The following is a 21,393-nucleotide window of genomic DNA, read 5'->3' on the forward strand; positions in this document are numbered from 1 at the left end:
CTGACGCGACGACAGCTCGACGGTTCTCAGCGTCGCAGAATTGGGGCATTTCCTCTGTGAAATTCAGGTTTGTATGTTTTTTTTTAAATCTAAATAATCATTACTGTGCTAAAAGGCATTTTATTTAATTCAAAACAACATACAGGGACGCAGTGTGAGTCACCTTAAGTTAACGTGTGGCGTTGATCTTTGAAACGCCTGCTGTGTTGCTCAAAACACACAACTTTATTCATAAAGATAATGAATATAATGAATTTGGATGATAAAATCTTATTAAAACTGGGCACTGTTTGTTTATTGTCAGGTTATGGAGTCTGGCGCCTCGCAGCATCTTTCAGCTACGAATGAAACGCAGGACAGTGGTCTCAAGTTCAAAGTCCACCCGCAGACCGCTAACGTTAGTCCATTTCAGGCTCGAGAAACAGCGCTGATACGGTGGAAATGGGATAACAGACCGGTTGATTACACTTGAATTACTTTTAAATGTTTAATTTTTACTTCTAAAATGTTTGTTACATGAGTTTAAATGTTGTAAAATAACTGTTATTCTTTACATGTCAAAACAGTAATATATGCTGTAACGTTATTGCTGTACTCGTCGACAATAAAGGCCATGTCATGTATAAGTGTGTTTGTGTGGACTGTGGAGTATTTTACAAAGGTTTAGAGGAAATTAAAGTTATACTATACAAGTTAGTAATACTCATAAATAAAAACAGTTCATATTAGTCATAAATATTGGTTTTTAAATGCTTTTTACCCAATTTTTTCTACTCAATTGAATTTGTTAATGTAACAAATGCAGTTACTCAGATCTACTTAATTTTTTTACTTACATTTACTCAGTTCATATGGTGTCTATAATTGATTTCACTGCTTTAAAATGTACTCAATTTTTTTAGTGTAAAAATGTTTCACCAAAAATTTTTAGTAAATCATAGTATTAGTTTTTAGAGTGTAATGAACTCTAAACACCTGCAAAAGATTCCTGAGGCTTTTAAAAACTCCCAGCCTGGTTCATTACTCAAAACCGCAATCGTGGGTAAGACTGCCGACCTGACTGCTGTCCAGAAGGCCATCATTGACACCCTCAAGCGAGAGGGGAAGACACAGAAAGACATTTCTGAACGAATAGGCTGTTCCCAGAGTGCTGTATCAAGGCACCTCAGTGGGAAGTCTGTGGGAAGGAAAAAGTGTGGCAAAAACGCTGCTCAACGAGAAGAGGTGAGCAGACCCTGAGGAAGATTGTGGAGAAGGACCGACTCCAGACCTTGGGGGACCTGCGGAAGCAGTGGACTGAGTCTGGAGTAGAAACATCCAGAGCCACCGTGCACAGGTGTGTGCAGGAAATGGGCTACAGGTGCCGCATTCCCCAAGTCAAGACACTTAGGGCTACAGAGAAGCAGCACTGGACTGTTGCTCAGTGGTCCAAAGTACTTTTTTGTGTGCAAATTTTGCATGTCATTCGGAAATCAAGGTGCCAGAGTCTGGAGGAAGACTGGGGAGAAGGAAATGCCCAAATGCCTGAAGTCCAGTGTCAGGTACCCACAGTCAGTGATGGTCTGGGGTGCCATGTCAGCTGCTGGTGTTGGTCCACTGTGTTTTATCAAGGGCAGGGTCAATGCAGCGAGCTATCAGGAGATTTTGGAGCACTTCATGCTTCCATCTGCTGAAAAGCTTTTTGGAGATGAAGATTTGGTTTTTCAGCACGACCTGGCACCTGCTCACAGTGCCAAAACCACTGGTGAATGGTTTACTGACCATGGTATTACTGTGCTCAACTCTCCTGACCTGAACCCCGTAGAGAATCTGTGGGATATTGTGAAGAGAAAGTTGAGAGACGCAAGACCCAACACTCTGGATGAGCTTAAGGCCGCTATCGAAGCATCCTGGTCCTCCAGAACACCTCAGCAGTGCCACAGGCTGATCGCCTCCATGCCACGCCGCACTGAAGCAGTCATTTCTGCAAAAGGATTCCCCACCAAGTATTGAGTGCATAACTGAACATAATTATTTGAAGGTTGACTTTTTTTGTTTTAAAAACACTTTTCTTTTATTGGTCGGATGAAATATGCTAATTTTTTGAGATGGGAATTTTGGGTTTTCATGAGCTGTGTGCCAAAATCATCAGTATTAAAACAATAAAAGACCTGAAATATTTCAGTTGGTGTGCAATGAATCTAAAATATATGAAAGTTTAATTTTTATCATTACATTATGGAAAATAATGAACTTTATCACAATATGCAATTTTTTTTAGAAGGAACTGTATATATATATATATATATATATATATATATATATATATATATATATATGAGTGTGTGTGTTTGATGTTTAGGGTCAAAATTAGGAATTGTAGAGGTTTAAAAAAAGGATTCTTCTGTTTGTTATTTTGCCCTTGTCTGCCTCCGAGCTAAACCCTGTGTAAGAAATAAACATTTGCATAACTTTATCTCTCTGGTAGTGAGACTCATTTCTTCCTCTTCCTGTTGCGACTGACCCCTAGACGGTCATTACAGAAGCAGTGAACAAAAATGAAAGTATTGCATAATAAAAATAGTATCCTCATTTCCCTTTGGCTATTTCAGAAGTCTCTCCCCAACAGTGTCCCGAGAAGTGCTCTTACTTTACACACACCAAGAGATGTGCGCATGCCCAACCACGAGCATGGGGCAGTGGAGTGCACTTTGGCCCAGTAGTGCACCATGTCCCCTGGCTTGGTGTGGTGGACAGACACCATAGTTTGGTAACAGCAACGGCTGTAAGGTACAGCTGGTCCTCCGGAGAAGAGCGGAGAATGGGTCGGTGCAATGCCTGCCGTGTGAGCGCAAATCCCCACAAACACATCCTCTGGGGGCAATGGACTGACTAAGCGTATGTCGACGGCTGCTAGTGACAGCTTTAACAAAGCGGGTCGAGAAAGCACATAGGCCGTCCCGCTGCAGTAATCAGGAAAAACTACACCGGCGTACAACGTTTCTGACGTGAAGTGTCTACTGGCAGGATTTCGGTCCGGAGCGACCTGCATGTGGACGCGTCCCAGGTAAAGCTCGGCGAGTTCGCTTTCGGGTGCTTTAAAGCTGTGGTTGAGATACTGCAGAAGAGCACTAGGGTTGAAGAGTACGTCATCATCCACCTTCGCCAGATAGCGAGCCTGTGGGCAGAAACGGCGTGCCCAGCCCAGCATAGACAGAGTTTTAAGGGTCAAGTTGGCATAGGAGTCAACGAAGCGACCCTGCACAAGGTCCCCACGCTCCTTTGACTCCTCCACCAATTCTTTGCCGAGGACTGGGTCCGATGGCTGACCGACCATAAATAGGGTCATGACTCGGTGACCCCTGACTTGTACTTCCCCTCCCCAGGTGTCACGAATGGCCTGGCGGGCCTTTCTGTTTTGAGGTGCAGATGCCACCAGAGTAATGAGGTACGGTTTGGCACGCTGGCAGACGTGGATGCTGGGCATAAGCAGGTACTCTTCCGAACGGGTCGGAGGTATACTGTGAGGAAGGAGCGGTCCATGAGGCCCTTCCATTCGGCTCATGCCCAGCGAGGTCACCCATAGTTCAATGACATCAATAAAGAGTAAAGCAAGCAGGGAGCCACAGAAGACTATGATGGAGAGGTAATGGACGAACCCTAAATGGCCTCCTCGCTTCCCAATACGCCCCTTACAGATCCTAAAACTATGCACCATTTTCTTTTTAGAGATCAGAAGAAAAACTTCTTTACTCCTCCTTTTTGGGTATGATTATGGACAGATCCAGGGAAGAGACCACTGCATGGTGTCCAGTTCTGCTTTTCTCTGCAACGCCAACTGCAAGAGGAAAAAGACAAACTGTAGATTAGTGTTAATAGCTGATATCTAGAGCAAAAAAAATATATTCTTTAACTTGCATACACTACACTCTAAAAACTACTGGGTTGTTTCAACCCATGTCTGGGTCAAATGTCGACAAACCCAACTGTTTGGTTTAAAATTTAAATAAACGGTTGGGTTTGTCTAGCCTGGCTCCGGCCTCCTTCGTACTTCCGCTCAATTTTTTTCTTCCTTCAGTACTCCATCTGAGATTGCGGTATACTCACTATTTTTCTCCGGTCAAATTTTACCTTATCCACTCAGTAAACGTTAGCAATTGGTGATGGCAGATCTAATAATTTTAAACTTCAACTGAGTTCCCTCCTTCAAGAATGTTAACACTTGTCTATGGAGAGTGGCCAGACTCTCTGTACAATTGAAATGTATGAGAGTCTGGTAGGACCAGGCTAGGGATTGTCCATATTTGACCCAAACCAGGGCCGTAACCAACATAGACATTAAGGGCCCTATCTTGCACCCAGCGCAATTGACTTTGTACACCGACGCATGTGTCATTCCTATTTTGCACCCGCGCAAAGCGTGCTTTTCCCTCCACAGAAGCACGTCGCTAAACCAGTGAATGAACTTGCGCTCCCTGGGCGGTCCAGCGCAAAAAAGGAGGCGTGTTCCGGCGCAAACAATCCCTGGAGCTATTTTGCTGTTCCATTAAACAATTGCGCCTCGTCTAAAGTCAGTGGCGCGTTGCGCGTTGTTCATTATGCTATTTTAAGGGCGCATGCTTGACCATAATGTAGAGCGTGCACAACGCGCATACACTTTGCTCATGTAATCTACACAGATGCAACAGTTATTTTTGCAAATCATAAATTGTTACACTAAAAAAATATTAACACATGAGATGACGGAAATCATTGTGGTGTGCTGGCGTCAGGTCCTGAGTAGAGGCAGATCCACCTCCTGTTACGCAGTGTGCCCGATTGATGCTGGCAAGCTTGGACTTTCCCCATCTTCTGATGTCATTGTAGCACTTGCGGCACTGGTGCGACGTCCTGGGGATGCCAGCTGATGAAACAATTGTGGCTATTTCCTCCCACGCCTGTTTAACCGATGCTATTTTGGGTGGGTTTCTCCCATCCCCATTCAACACAACTTCTTTGTCTTTCACTGCTCTTCAAGAACATCAGTCTCCTCGGCTGTGAACCGCTCCTGGCGTGCGCCTGGTAAATACGCCATAATAATAGCGACCCATAATGGAACTTGCGCAGCTGCTTTTAAAGGGAATGTTGGATGCCGCTCTGATTGGTTTATTCACGTTACGCCCAAACCACACCTACGAATAATGAAGCTACTTCAGACCAGCCCATTTTAGATTTGCGCCGGGCGCAAGAGCCATTTATCCCGCCGGCAAAATAGCAACAGCGCCGAGACCTGCCCACAAAGTTACTTGCGCTTCGCGCTTTGACACTTGCGCTTCAGATCGTTAAAATAGGGCCCTAAGGGTGACAAGTAGGGATGTCCCGGTCAGGTTTTTTTGCCCTCGAGTTCGAGTCATTTGACTTTGAGTATCTGCCGATACCGAGTCCCGATCCGACACTTCTATAATACATAAAAAAAGAACAAAGAAGAGCGATAAAAACAATCCAGGATGTTCCTTTTTTTTTTTTTTAATTCACCTTATTTTAACATTCAACAACTCTGTTAACAAACAGAGCACTTCTGTGAGGTAGCTTGAACAATCAAGTAATAAATTCTTCACTTTTGGATTTTAGTGCAACAGTAAAAATAAAAAAAGTCTGGGACCGGATTTGCGCAATAGAGAGCAGGTAGTACAGTCGCGATATCAAAAGCCCGCCCATACTCTCACAGATGCAGAACAGTTAATTATGTTGGTGTGAAATAAACAGTTATGGAAATGTAGAAATTAAATTAAATTAAATCCCGGAAAAAGTCCGTTAGTGCCTCAGCGACAACTTTACTCAGAGAAGCCGTCGATCTCAGCTGTCAATCGTGACGTCACACCCCCCGTTTTTATAGCATCAAATAACTAACTAAAACTAAACTTATTTTAAAAACGAACACTTGAAATGAAATCATCGTGATGATAACTGCCTTCAGTGACATAAACTAACTTATCTGAGAGGGGTGCTGCACATATAGGTACTGAAGGCTTGATTTAAATAACAAAAGTGACGTCATGCCGCAAGCGTTGCTGTTTCTGTGTGGAGTTAAAAGGGTCTTACTGTGTGCCACTGCATAACTATTGATGCGTTAAAAAAAAAGTTGAGAATATACATATATATCCGAGTCCTGATCGGGAGGTAACGTCCGATTCCGATTGAGTCTGAATTCACGTGATCGGATCAGGACATCCCTAGTGACAAGTCCCCCTGAATAATTAAAAATGGACAAATTGTCCTCACCAATATTTTCTTTTCTTAATGCTGCAAATCAAAGAAGCCTTTATGTTTTCGATTAATATTAATGATTAATGTTACAATTTCAAGAGTGTGATGTAAGCAGCAAAACATTTAATATTTGAGAACTGGTTTACCATAAAAACATCAAACATCATATATATAAAAAATATTCATATTTAACACGTTATAAAGTACAATATCTAGCTGCCGCTAAACCGCCTTCTGTATTCAACTTACGTAATATTTTTTAAGTAATCCAAATTGTTAGCATGCCACCTCCAAGTCTGTACCAGTACAAGCAATATATAAAACCCAACCGCAAGTAAACAGATCAAACACAATCACTTGCACATACCTTTGCCCTGCAGTATTAAGCCCTGAGTTTCTCTAGGTCTTCGGTCTTTATCTTACATGTTATGTTGTTAAATGATTGTTTATTGCATCGTTTTACCATCATGTTATTAGATGCTGGTGTTCTGTGTGCATCCTCTATAAGTTAATATTTTACTCAGCTTGTAGAAAAACTTTTGAACTTCTGAACTTTGATTCTTTATGTCTTTCTCTTTACCACCTGTGTTAGTTGTCAGTGTGCTATAAAAGTACAAAATATATTAGGTTAGTTTATTTACATAATATCAGTTAGTAAAATATTCAGTATTTACTGTAATAAGTACCGTTAAGACTGTTAGCTTAGGTTTAGTAGAATAAGTTGACAAACAAATGTAGTTGTTGCGGGGTAGCACCTTTAGCAACCTTAATTAATTTTCAGTTCTGCTGACGGACAATTATGGACAGTGATTCCGGTAAGAGAATCAGGCACGGGAGAATGATATCCTCTTCAAACTTCTCTTTAATAACATTTGTCAGGCAGTCAGTGACATCCATTTACAATGTGAGGATGGTAGAAACATAATGGAATGTTATGTTGTGTTATTAGTTGCATGAACGCACAACATTGAACAATGTCAGGAGCACACAGGTGGAGCTGTCGTCAGATCAGTCTACAGGAAGTGGCAACTCTGATATCAGTCCGTCAGAACGCGCTACAGATTTTCTGTTCCGGGACGGTCTTTCTCACAGTAGTTGCATAGTGATTTTTTATTGTCATTTTACAAACAACTATACAACAAAATACTGTGTGCTGGCCAACGCATACAGATAACGTTAAAGAAAATAAAATAAAGTGTATATTACAAACGAAGGCCATTTTTCACAGAAATGAAATAAAGTGCTCAAATGCTATTGCACATAATAAATAAATGAAATAAAATGCTCAGTAACTGTTTGGTAACTGTTGGTTTGTGATGATGTTCGGTGCAGTCCTTATAACTCTCTGCAAAGCCTTTTCATCAGACGCAGAGCAGCCTCCATACCGCACCAGCATGCCATGTGATAGGTTTACCTTCCTGAGCGTTCTTATAAAGTTCAGCCGCTTTTGTACCTTATTGACTAATGCCGTGATGTTTATCATCCATGAGATCCTCTGAGATGTTGTTAAAGGGGTGGTTGATTGCCTCTTTTTACAAGATGTAAAATAAGTCTGATGTCCCCAGAGATTGTAGGTGAAGTTTTAGCTCAAAATAACACAAAGAACTTTTTTTAAAGCATGTTAAATTGGACACTTTTTAAGGATGAGCATGCATTTTTGTGTGTCCCTTTAAATGCAAATGAGCTGCTGCTCATGGGGCGAAGCTTCAAGCTCTGATTACCTCATTCAGACGGGCAATGAAACTGCCTTTTATGTTCAAAACGGATTCGGACAATGATAGAGACACAAGAAGAAGAGAAAACGTAGAAAGAGACAGGACGTTTCTGAATGGAAAGAGGATGAGTAACCTATCTTCATACATTATCTTGTGTGTTCCCGGGGGTGGGGTTTATGTCAGGGTAAGTGATGTCACTAACCCGTGAAGAAGCTTGTTGTAGTCCTTAAAGGGATACTCCACCGCTTTTTCATATTAAACTATGTTATTCCCTTAACTTAAACGAGTTGTTACACACCTCTCTCGTCTCAGTGCGTGCACTTAATCTCTCTGACGCGCGGTGACGATCTGATAGCATTTAGCTTAGCCCACTAAGCCCAGTTCATTCGCTATGGAACCAAACAGAGATCAAGTTAGAAGTACCAAACACCTCCACGTTTCCCCTATTTAAATACAATTACACCAATAGTTGAACGACCTAGTATGGTGACATAAAATAAAACGTGACACTTTTCTAAGTGGATTAAAAAGGAGAACTATAATGTATGGCGGAATAGCACTTCTGAGAGTACTTCGACTCGGCGGACTAAAGAGTCCCGGCTGAAAGATCCTCTCCTCACTCTCTCATTTCTGTCAATAGGGGGTCAATTCTGTCAATTTTAGTTACTTTGAAGGGTCGTAACTCTGCAGATGTTGTTTATGCTCAAACAGCAACATTACACACTTACTAAAGTTTAAAAAGTGAAATCATAGTCAACCACCCTTTTAAGAAGTCCTTAATTTACATTTAGATGTTGTACTGTATGCCAAGGTCAGACATCTTGGAGAGCAATCTACTGGGTAAGATGGCATTAAAAGCAGACCTGTAGTCCACGAACAGCAGCAATGCATATGGTGTGTGGTGTTCCAGGAGGCACAGTACAGTGTGGAGGACAGAGATGGCATCATCTGGCGATCTGTTGGCCCTGTATGCATACTGGTGGAGTCAAGGTGAGTAGCAGAGCAGCCTTGATGTGATGCAGAACCAGCATCTCCAGGCATTTTGTAACTATAGAGCCCCTTTCACACTGCACGTCGGACCCGCAATATTCCCGGAACATTGCCGGGTCGCCTTCTGTGTGAAAGCAACCACGTCCCAGCATTGATTACCGAATTGAACCCGGGTCGGGGACCTAGTAACATTGCGGGATTCGACCCGGGACGAGCGCTGTGTGAACAAAAGGCGAAACTAATGCCGCAACGTGTACGTAGTTATCGTGCGACTCCTAGAGCTTGTTTTTTCAATAATACAACCCTGCAGTGCCAGAAGAGCTCGTCTGTGTTTTAAACGCAGAGAGTGTTCGTATACAAAAGAAACTAAAATTAAACAAGCAGAAATGTGCGCAAACTGGACACAAGTCGAGACCACGGAGCTCCTTACTATCCGCGCTGAAGCGGAGATCGCTCGCCGTTATACGTCACATCAGGATGTCACGTGTCAACTCGACCCGGGACCGTTAAGCGTTGTGTGTGAAAGCGCACATATTACGGTATTTCGCTGGCAGTGTGAATGGACCCAATCTAGCGGCCCGGGAACAAATGCCGAGTCGCATTATCCGTGTATTTGCCGGAATCGCAGTGTGAAAGGGGCTTAGGTGTCAAGTGCAATAGACCTATAATCAGTGAGTGTTGTAATGGCGGTCTGCTTTGACACTGGCACTATTGTTGATGTCTTCAGGAGGTTGGAACTGTGCACTGCAACAAAGAAATTTGTCGAAAGATATTTGTAAATACCGTACCTCACCTAATCAGCTAGACCCGCTGGTTTTCACATGTTGATTATACAGAGAGTGTGTATCACCTCGGCAGGCTGGAGGATATTTTGTGGCTGTTGTTGTCGGGAGCTGGATTTGTGGTAGTCCCAGTTGTTTCCACCTTGAAGCGGCCAAAGTACTGGTTGAGCTGCTCTGCCTCTGAAGCACTGTTGTTGTTCAGACTGCTGGTGTTGTAATTGATGTAACGAGTTGCTGAAATGGTTCTCGAGTCTCCACCTGTAGGCCGCTTTAGCATCCCTGACGCCCTTCTTCAGGTTCATCCTGTACTGCAGCATGCCACCAGACCGGAAAGCAGAATTACGGGCCTTCAGTAGGACTTTTGCATTCTTGGTCACAAGAAACATGCAAATCCGTTTTATTGTGGTCACATTTTCAATGCAGCATTTAATGTAAAATAGCACAGAGAATGTGGAGATGTCAATATTTTCATCCACAAATACAGTCCAGTCAGTTCAACGGAGAGTTGCCTAGACGCCCCTTCTGGCCACATTTGTATTGTTTTAGTAGTTGGCTTTACCTCATTTATTAGTGACTCTAGTCTTTATGCCAGAGTCAGAAACAATTAAATATGGTCAGACAGTCCAAGATGGGGGAGAAGTGAAGCCATATATCCATGCTTGACATTGCTATAAACATGGTCAAGTGTGTTTTTCCCTCTAATTGGACACTGGACATACTGGTGGAATTTGGGCTGGCTCCATCCAGATTGGATAATCCCCACAAAAGTAAACCAAAAGGTAATAAAGTTTTAAGAGTTTAGAGATATTTTGCTTATGGTGGGGAGGTGTATCCCTCTGTCAATTGGTCTTTCATGCATATTACCTCAATTAGGTGTAAACTACAGGTCTGGATTTTTGATTGATGCAAATTCACATTGTGAATGTTGATCAACAAACCTATATAGGGTGAGCTTTACCTCTGTTTAATGTAAAGTTACTCTAGCTAAGTGTACATGGGAAACCACGACCAAACCAATACTTTCTCTAATGGTCAGCTTATTTCTGAAGTAGTGGTCATGACCTCTGTCTAGAGATAACGTACATCTAAAAAAAAAGTTAATCCCCATAGATCTGTGTGCACTTGAATAAAGCAACGTTGCTTTATTCAAGTGTACACAGATCTATGGGGATTAACTTTGTTTTAGTTAGTGAGCATGGGAGCAATGCTCTAAATAGTACAGTTAATTACCTCTGTCTAAATAACTAAGACTGACAAGTTTGTGATTGTGGAGCCGTATAATGAACGGCCGGTGTGAGGACCCTGTGCGACACGTTCAATAAAAGAGTTAATTGGAATAATCAGATGTCTAGATAAATTATCATATAAATGGTCGATAATGAATTGGCATTCTAACATAAATTCCAGGTCATGATAAAATGGAGTCAGATAAAAGTTTAACTGGAATTAAGCTACTTTACCCCACTGAAAAGACAACACAGAAACCTACACCCGCTTACAGGACACCTTTGTTGGGACGATTGGACGGGCCTTACACCCTCAAAAAAATAAGGAATCAAAACAGGTCCTTTAAGTCATCTCCTGAACTCAAACGCAATAGATGATTTAATGTAAATTGAGGAGGAGGAAGTACCGATATGCAATTCTACCAATCAATTAAAATAAGCTTGTTGAAAAGCATGATGTGAAATGTTGTATCCTGTCAAAAAATCAATTTAAATAAACATTCAACACCCAAGTTTTCATATTTTTTCATTACTTCCACTGTGCGCTTAAATTAATTATCTCATGCCAGGCTTTCATCTTGTGTGCAAGAGTGACTGATTATAGCGGCTGGCTTGGTAGTTTTTTATAATAAAAAGTTTGGTTTAGATATCTGCAGCTCTTGTGGGCTGTTCCCGGTCTGCAGTGGTCAGTATCTATCAAAAGTGCTCCAAGGAAGGACCAGTGGAGAACCGGCCACAGGGTCATGGGCGGCCAAGGCTCATTGATGCACGTGGGGAGCGAAGGCTGGCCCGTGTGGTCCGATCAAACAGACGAGCTACTGGAGCTCAAACTGCTCCAGAAGGTAATGCTGGTTCTGATAGAAAGCTGTCAGAATACACAGAGCATCTCAGTTTGTTGCGTATGGGGCGGCATAGCTGCTGACCAGTCAGGGTGCCCATGCTGACCCCTGACCCCGCCGAAAGCACCAACAGTGGCACGTGAGCATCAGAACTGGACCACGGAGCAATGGAAGAAGGTGGCCTGGTCTGAGGAATCACGTGTTCTTTTACATCACGTGGATGGCCGGGTGTGTGTGTGTGTGGCTTACCTGGGGAACACATGGCCCCAGGATGCACTATGGGAAGAAGGCGAGCCGGCGGAGGCAGTGTGATGCTTTGGCCAATGTTCTGCTGGGAAACCTTGGGTCCTCCATCCATGTGGATGTTACTTTGACACGCTCCACCTACCTAAGCATTGCTGAGACCATGTTCAGCCTTTCATGGAAACGGTATTCTGGTGGCTGTGGCTCTTCCAGCAGGATAATGCTCCTGACACAAAGCACAAATGCTTCAGGAATGGTTTGAGGAGCACAACAACCAGTTTGAGGCGTCGACTCAGCCTCCAGATTCCCCAGATCTCAATCCAATCGAGCACCTGTGGGATGTACTGAACAAACAAGTCCGATCCATGGAGGCCCCACCTCGCAACTTATAGGACTTAAAAGATCTGCTGCTAACATCTTGGTGCCGAATACCGCAGCACACCTTCAGGGGTCTAGTGTAGTCCATTGGGACGAACACAATATTAGGTCATAATGTTATGCCTGATAGGTGTATAAATGTAATTGAATGGAAAACAATGTGAGTGACATGTCAGGATTCTGAACATCCTCTGGTCCGGAGTCGTAGCTGGACTAATGTGCTCGAGGACGCTCTGTGTCGTTCATCAGACTGCATTTAATATTCTCCATAGCCAAAGTATCGTAGTACAGCTGTATGGTTTAGTAAATACTACATTTGTTTTAAAGTCAGTTGTCTGTTATGGTTTGTTTATTGTGTGAGATTTCGTAACTTACGCTTTTTCTTTACGCTGTATTTTGCCCGAAACTATGGAGAAATGCTTAGTAAACACTTAAGATGGGCGTACACGTGCGAGCTAAAGCTCACAGATGATATTTTACTCTCGGGAGAAATCGTGCGGACATCGGGGATGCTTGTTTGGCTGCGGCTCACAGTGTGTGAGAGGAATTATGAGATGAGCATGTTGATCATTTTTAAACATGTTAAATTTTTTGGAGAGTCGGCCCGATTTAAACCAGTGTATAGCGGTCCACTAATTGCCAAATCATGCACAACCTTAGATTGATTAGTATGATTAGACTATAGCTCAGTGGCTTCAACCATACACTCATGTGTGCACCCTCTCTCTCCCTGGTTTGTTTCTGTTGAAAGGAATGGCTGCTGTTCTCTGCTTTTCAACAAATCATTTACACACAAATATTTTTATTTTATTATTTCTATCTGAAGTTATGACAGCAGCATTGAAATCTCCAGTCTCTGTGTTTAGAGCGAAAGCTCGTGTGATCGCCGCCGGCTCGCCGTGCATTGCAGTTGAGTTTTGTACCAGCTGCTTTGATGCGATTATACTGCCTCGTAGCATGTGCAATATCTCACAATCTCCAGAGTGTCTGAATTTGCACAGTACGCCTGCCTTCAGGTAAGAGTGATGTTTGTTGCAATGCTCTTAATCCTCAGGGATTTTTCCTCCTTAGGGATACAACCATTCAAGTCATTGTATGCAACTGGGCCCTGAAACTTACAGGATGTTTTTATAGTTTTTATTTACAATGGCCTTTTAAATGTCAAAGGGTTAGTTCACCCAAAAATGAAAATGATTTCATTAATTACTCCCCCTCATGTCGTTGGACACCCGTAACACCTTCGTTCATCTTTGGAACACAAGTGAAGATATTTTTGTTGAAAGCTGAGAAAGGCTTCAGAAAGGCCTCCATTATCATTCAGTCCATTCCCACTCACAAGACCCATAAAGGCACTAAACACATCAACACAAAGCCCATCTCACTACAGTGGCTGTACAATCATTTTACAATGCAACCAAAATAGTTATTGTGTGCACAAAAATCAAAATAACGACTTTATCCACTGAGAATATGACGCAGCTCCACCGTTCATGACCCGGAAGAGGAGGAGCCGCTATCGCCTGAGTTCACGGCCGAGACCTACACGGAAGACAATAACTTGGCGGATAAAGTCATTATTTAGATTTTTTTTTGCGCACAAAAACTATTCTCGTCGCATTGTAAAATGATTGTACAGCCGCTGTAGTGAGATGGACTTTGTATCGATGTGTTTAGTGCCTTTATGGGTCTTGTGAGTGGGAATGGACTGAATGCCAATGGAGGCCTTTCTGAAGCCTTTCTCAGCTTTCAACAAAAATATCTTCATTTGTGTTCTGAAGATGAGCGAAGGTCTTACGGGTGTCCAACGACATGAGGGTGAGTAATTAATGAAATAATTTTCATTTTTGGGTGAACTAACCCTTTAAGGAAAAGCTGTGTTGCAAAGCAGCATGCCGTGGAAGCAGCCAAACAGGCAGATCCTGTAAGCGGTCCTGAGAGTTGCCAGTTGATAGTGTATGAATCAAATCATCTGATTTGGGTTGGGTTGGAATTGTACCAATCCTTTTGTTTTAACATGTCCCAGAACTCAGCCTGGTACAGGGGTTCCTGGTATAAGGACAATTCATGTCTTGAAAAATCTGAAAGTCAAGATTCGGCTTATTGTTTTGCCTGTAGGCAGCTGAATACACCTGAATCTGCCTTCAAATTGCAGTCAGGATCGCAGATATGACGCGATGGACAGGCAACTCGCTCAAACTCTATGCTGACACGTCCCGGTGCTTGGTTAAAATAGCAATTTTCTCACAATTTACAAATAGTTGGACATATTTGTGATATTGTAAGTACTCAACGGAACAAAATATATAACACTACTTACTTGAACAATTTAATGCATCCTTGCTGAATAAATTATATATTAGTTTAAGTTCTTTCTCAAAAAAAACAAAAAAACAAAACACTTTCATCAAATTATCCTAAAAAATGTTGTACACAGCTGCTTTCAACATTGATAATAATAATAATAAATACTTCTTGAGCAGTGATATGAGAGTGAAGGATCAGTGACACTGAAGACTGGAGTAATGATGATAAATTCAGCTTTGATCACAGGAATAAATTACACTTTACTATATATTCACATAGAGAACAGATATTTTACATTTGAATAATATTTCACAATATTACAGCTTTTTTTGTATTTTAAAAACATAAAAGCAGCCTTGGTTAGCAGAGCGAAGAGACTTCTTAAAAACATTTTAAAAATCATACCGTTCTCCAACTTTTGTTTGAGAAGTGTATATATAATTAAATGGCTAACAACGATTTTGGATCGCTATAGGTTGGCCTGTATGTTTGGCACCCAACCTCATATTCTTTCATAGGGCCCAAAATTGCTAGCTATGCCCCTGTGCATAATTACATGCATCTGAAACTAAATCAAACCCTAATCCTTCTCTACCCATATAGCAGGTACGTGAACTTAATTTATATTACTGAGATATATTATTACACTGAAAATTTAAATAAAGGGTAACATTGAAAAAAAAAGTGTTTAGCAGCAGTTCAAGTAACAGACACATGCTACTGTATCTTAACTCATTGGTGCTTAAAACTGCACTATGTAACTTTTTTCCGTCCACTAGAGGTCGCCTATTCAAAACAAAGGCGTAGTTTGATGAGGCCAAGTCTGAGCGCAGCATCTTGGGACATCTTCACCTCACAGCTGGTGGGAAAGAATCGGGATAGGACTCGAGCAGAAATCATGTTGATGGATGAGATTATTAACGTTACTGTAGTAAAGCAGAGCAGGACCGAGTGTTGAGGAGCTGTGCACGGCCGCTGGAGCGATTGATTATTAACGTTACTGTAGTAAAGCAGAGCAGGGCCGAGTGTTGAGGAGCTGAGTACGGCTGCTGGAGCGATTGGTTATTAACGTTACTGTAGTGAAGCAGAGCAGGAGCGAGTATTGAGGAGCTGAGCACGGCCGCTGGAGCGATTGGTTATTAACGTTACTGTAGTGAAGCAGAGCTGGAGCGAGTGTTGAGGAGCTGAGCACGGCCGCTGGAGCGATTGGTTATTAACGTTACTGTAGTGAAGCAGAGCAGGACCGAGTGTTGTGGAGCTGAGCACGGCCGCTGGAGCGATTGGTTATTAACGTTACTGTAGTGAAGCAGAGCAGGACCGAGTGTTGAGGAGCTGTGCACGGCCGCTGGAGCGATTGGTTATTAACGTTACTGTAGTGAAGCAGAGCAGGAGCGAGTGTTGAGGAGCTGAGCACGGCCGCTGGAGCGATTGGTTATTAACGTTACTGTAGCGAAGCAGAGCAGGACCGAGTGTTGAGGAGCTGAGCACGGCTGCTGGAGCGATTGGTTATTAACGTTACTGTAGTGAAGCAGAGCAGGAGCGAGTGTTGAGGAGCTGAGTACGGCTGCTGGAGCGATTGGTTATTAACGTTACTGTAGTGAAGCAGAGCAGGAGCGAGTGTTGAGGAGCTGAGCACGGCCGCTGGAGCGATTGGTTATTAACGTTACTGTAGTGAAGCAGAGCAGGAGCGAGTGTTGAGGAGCTGAGCACGGCCGCTGGAGCGATTGGTTATTAACGTTACTGTAGTGAAGCAGAGCAGGAGCGAGTGTTGAGGAGCTGAGCACGGCCGCTGGAGCGATTGGTTATTAACGTTACTGTAGTGAAGCAGAGCAGGACCGAGTGTTGAGGAGCTGTGCACGGCCGCTGGAGCGATTGGTTATTAACGTTACTGTAGTGAAGCAGAGCAGGACCGAGTGTTGTGGAGCTGAGCACGGCCGCTGGAGCGATTGGTTATTAACGTTACTGTAGTGAAGCAGAGCAGGACCGAGTGTTGAGGAGCTGAGCACGGCCGCTGGAGCGATTGGTTATTAACGTTACTGTAGTGAAGCAGAGCAGGAGCGAGTGTTGAGGAGCTGAGCACGGCCGCTGGAGCGATTGGTTATTAACGTTACTGTAGTGAAGCAGAGCAGGAGCGAGTGTTGAGGAGCTGAGCACGGCCGCTGGGGCGATTGGTTATTAACGTTACTGTAGTGAAGCAGAGCAGGACCGAGTGTTGAGGAGCTGAGCACGGCCGCTGGAGCGATTGGTTATTAACGTTACTGTAGTGAAGCAGAGCAGGAGCGAGTGTTGTGGAGCTGAGCACGGCCGCTGGAGCGATTGGTTATTAACGTTACTGTAGTGAAGCAGAGCAGGACCGAGTGTTGAGGAGCTGAGCACGGCTGCTGGAGCGATTGGTTATTAACGTTACTGTAGTGAAGCAGAGCAGGAGCGAGTGTTGAGGAGCTGAGCACGGCCGCTGGAGCGATTGGTTATTAACGTTACTGTAGTGAAGCAGACTAGGAGCGAGTGTTGAGGAGCTGAGCACGGCCGCTGGAGCGATTGGTTATTAACGTTACTGTAGTGAAGCAGAGCAGGAGCGAGTGTTGAGGAGCTGAGTACGGCTGCTGGAGCGATTGGTTATTAACGTTACTGTAGTGAAGCAGAGCAGGACCGAGTGTTGAGGAGCTGAGCACGGCTGCTGGAGCGATTGGTTATTAACGTTACTGTAGTGAAGCAGAGCAGGAGCGAGTGTTGAGGAGCTGAGTACGGCCGCTGGAGCGATTGGTTATTAACGTTACTGTAGTGAAGCAGAGCTGGAGCGAGTGTTGAGGAGCTGAGCACGGCTGCTGGAGCGATTGGTTATTAACGTTACTGTAGTGAAGCAGAGCAGGAGCGAGTGTTGAGGAGCTGAGTACGGCCGCTGGAGCGATTGGTTATTAACGTTACTGTAGTGAAGCAGAGCTGGAGCGAGTGTTGAGGAGCTGAGCACGGCTGCTGGAGCGATTGGTTATTAACGTTACTGTAGTGAAGCAGAGCTGGAGCGAGTGTTGAGGAGCTGAGCATGGCCGCTGGAGCGATTGGTTATTAACGTTACTGTAGTGAAGCAGAGCAGGAGCGAGTGTTGAGGAGCTGAGCACGGCTGCTGGAGTGATTGGTTATTAACGTTACTGTAGTGAAGCAGAGCAGGAGCGAGTGTTGAGGAGCTGAGCACGGCCGCTGGAGCGATTGGTTATTAACGTTACTGTAGCGAAGCAGAGCAGGACCGAGTGTTGAGGAGCTGAGCACGGCTGCTGGAGTGATTGGTTATTAACGTTACTGTAGTGTAGCAGAGCAGGACCGAGTGTTGAGGAGCTGAGCACGGCTGCTGGAGTGATTGGTTATTAACGTTACTGTAGTGTAGCAGAGCAGGACCGAGTGTTGAGGAGCTGAGCACGGCCGCTGGAGCGATTGGTTATTAACGTTACTGTAGCGAAGCAGAGCAGGAGCGAGTGTTGAGGAGCTGAGCACGGCCGCTGGAGCGATTGGTAATTAACGTTACTGTAGTGAAGCAGAGCTGGAGCGAGTGTTGAGGAGCTGAGCACGGCCGCTGGAGCGATTGGTTATTAACGTTACTGTAGTGAAGCAGAGCTGGAGCGAGTGTTGAGGAGCTGAGCACGGCCGCTGGAGCGATTGGTTATTAACGTTACTGTAGCGAAGCAGAGCAGGAGCGAGTGTTGAGGAGCTGAGCACGGCCGCTGGAGCGATTGGTAATTAACGTTACTGTAGTGAAGCAGAGCTGGAGCGAGTGTTGAGGAGCTGAGCACGGCCGCTGGAGCGATTGGTTATTAACGTTACTGTAGTGAAGCAGAGCTGGAGCGAGTGTTGAGGAGCTGAGCACGGCCGCTGGAGTGATTGTTAATTAGATGAACAAAACACGGCACTACAGCAGCGGGACTTTTATTATGCCACAGTCGCCGGCGCCATTTCTGCTTTTCCAGTCGTGAGTGTGAGGTAACGCAGCTCTGTTTATCATATTAGACTAGGGCTGTCCCTGACTAAGGCTTTACACATTCGAATCAGAATTGTCGAATCTTTCTATAGTCGACTGATAGTCGAATCATCTGTGTGTGTGTGAATGGGTTGGAGGGGCACGACACTAGTCAGCAAGAGGGTAAAACTATTTTTCTTTTTCTTTACACACTGCACACAGCAACAACTTTTAATAAAGCGACCAAAACTGCCTGCAAACGGACAGATAAACTGACGATGGCTTTCTTATTTAGGTTTAAATAAAAGGTAAAGTGGTAGATAAACATTCATATACCGTTTTCTCATAATCTTTTAAAGCCGCGATCGAAATACACATCATGCAAATTTTACTGCACGTTTACTGCACGTTCTTAAGCCAATTGTGCCTAAAGGGGGTCCCACACCGGACTGAAGCTCAGCACCGCGCCTCAGGATCTCACACCGGACACACACATTAACGTTATATACACACAAGCTCAATTTTGAATCGAGTTCTGACAGAAGAGCTGCATGATGGATGTATCTTGTAGCACAGGGTGAAATCAGTTTGCACATTGGTGATTTGAGGGAAATATAAATGTAATATAAAGCCTTGAAATGGCACTCTGTGGTGCGGCAGGATTTTAAACAACTTCCTGAGTCGCTACGGACAGGCGCCGGTGTGTGTGCACATTTGCTCGAATTTTAAAAACAACGTGGCACTGTGCATCCGGTGCGAAGCTCAGCGCCCTTAAAGGGATCGCACATCTGCGCCGCGCCATGTCTTTAAAATATTAAGCACCCCCATATTGCCAAAATGGTATGATCCTCGTTTCATAACCTGCGAAGATTCGACTGAGATCGGTGGTCGAATCCGGCTCCGCATCGAATCTTCGACTATTCGGGGTCACCCCTAAATTACAACATCTGAGTGTGTTTAAAATGATGTTCTGACGTTACTCTGTGTGTTCGCTCAGCGGCTGCTGTGACACTTGTTCACACTGCTAAGAGTAAAGCGCTTCTGCAGAATAAAACCGTAACTGAGGGTAACGCGGATATGATGTTATCGACAGCCGATGTCCTCGCACGTCCCGGCTCATTGAGTAAAATCGCCATTTTCTACAATTTACAAATAGTTGGAAACATTTGTGATATTTTAAGAACTCAACTGAACAAAATATATAAAACTGGCCTATGGTTTTTGGATATTTATTTAATGAAACATTTTTACATAGTGCACCTTTAAGATTTATTTTCTGAAAATATTTTGGATGTTCAACACTTAGACAGACAGAGCGACAAAATTGTTTCCACTATGTGTGTGTGTGTGTGTGTGTGTGTGTGTGTGGACATGTTTTTCTATCCTGCTGAGGACTGCACACAGACTCATTTGGGGACTCGTGTCACTGTGGGGAAATAAACTGAGGTCCCGATGGTGTGTACCAAAGTTTATAAATCATACAGAATGAAAGAAAGTAATGTCTTTTGACTGTAAAATGTAAAAAGCAGAAAGTTAAGTGTGATGGGTAGGGTTAGTGTAATAATATTCAGTACAAAACATTACGTCTATGGAGAGTCCCCTAGATAGCGCGCCAGACGTGTGTGTGTATTATAACTATTATAGATCAAACACATCAACTCATCATGCATACATTTTGTAAATGTAATAATGCATTTTGTGATGTACAGTATAAAACGTTATGGAAAAATACCTACAAAAATACAAATGTTTAATAGTGTTAGTTTTTTATCTTTTAACATTGATTGTCATGTAGGCTATAAGTGCACAATAACGAGCTATTTAAGCTATCAAAATGAACTTCAACACACAGTCGAGCAGCTCCTCTAACAGAAGCACAATGCATGATCTATGAGACAAAAACGCCATTAGAAATATCCTCAGCCCTGATCTGTTTGCTCGCGCGTTTCCGCTGTCTCGCAGTCGCATGCGAATATAAACCATCGTGTCGTTTCTTTTAATGCGTGTTGAAGGTTGAAGTAGAAATGTAGAAATGTTACCTTCCCAGCGCGGAATCCTCTGGAATAAAAGCAACCTTGCAATGTTCACATTTTGCCATGAGGGTGATAAACGCATCCTTTATTCATGGCCCATTCGGATGTCCGTTTCTCCATAGCGGTTTAATGTAATCCAGAGGAGCGCGCATTTTTTCAGTCTGACTATTGTTGCAATCCCGGTATTTTATTCCCGCTGCCCTGACCGCAGGATCCGCTGCCATGAGCATCCACTGAGCAGTAAATATGATGGTGATGATGAGCACAGATATGGCGATTCCAATAAGAGGCTCAGAGCCCGATTTACAGACTGCGCAGTGTGCACTGCTCCCTACTCCCTGTTCACTGGAGAGTAATCGACCTATGAAGCTGTACTGTAACTGTCAAAGGCAAATAATATGTAACATTTGGTTAATATGTGAACGTGTTAATCCATGGTCTTAAAGGGACAGTTCACCCAAAAATGAAAATTGTCATCATTTAATTGCTCACCCTCATGTTGTTCAATAACATCCAGTTTTTTCTTCTTCTGTTGAACACAAAATATACATATTTTACAGAATGTTGGTAACCAAAAATGCAGAGTGTGAATTCCTGCAGTTTTAGTAACATTTAGTACATGTGAACTATTTTACGACAGAAATGTTAAACGACAGGCAGTAACATCTATGCAAACTACACATTTTTCTCTCTCAGATATGTGGTTTTGAAT

At 43.5% G+C, this 21,393-nt stretch overlaps 1 protein-coding gene across 1 annotated transcript; it reads right to left on the reverse strand.

Annotated features, from left to right (window-relative positions):
• Positions 1-2,307: 2,307 nt before the first annotated feature.
• Positions 2,308-21,097, reverse strand: b3galt4 (UDP-Gal:betaGlcNAc beta 1,3-galactosyltransferase, polypeptide 4). The gene is made up of 2 exons (XM_067412429.1): positions 20,688-21,097; positions 2,308-3,817 (listed from the first exon to the last, which is right to left on the reverse strand). Exon 2 carries the CDS (start codon positions 3,695-3,697, stop codon positions 2,588-2,590), a length of 1,110 nt encoding a protein of 369 aa, XP_067268530.1. The 5' UTR covers positions 3,698-3,817; positions 20,688-21,097; the 3' UTR covers positions 2,308-2,587.
• Positions 21,098-21,393: the final 296 nt, after the last annotated feature.

The sequence above is a fragment of the Pseudorasbora parva genome, chromosome 13 (genome assembly GCF_024679245.1).
Source record: "Pseudorasbora parva isolate DD20220531a chromosome 13, ASM2467924v1, whole genome shotgun sequence".
Lineage (NCBI taxonomy): Eukaryota > Metazoa > Chordata > Actinopteri > Cypriniformes > Gobionidae > Pseudorasbora > Pseudorasbora parva.

What these genes read in the sequence shown, in the direction of transcription:
- b3galt4 (XM_067412429.1), bottom strand. Translation starts at nt 3,697, where the DNA reads ATGGTGCATAGTTTTAGGATCTGTAAGGGGCGTATTGGGAAGCGAGGA.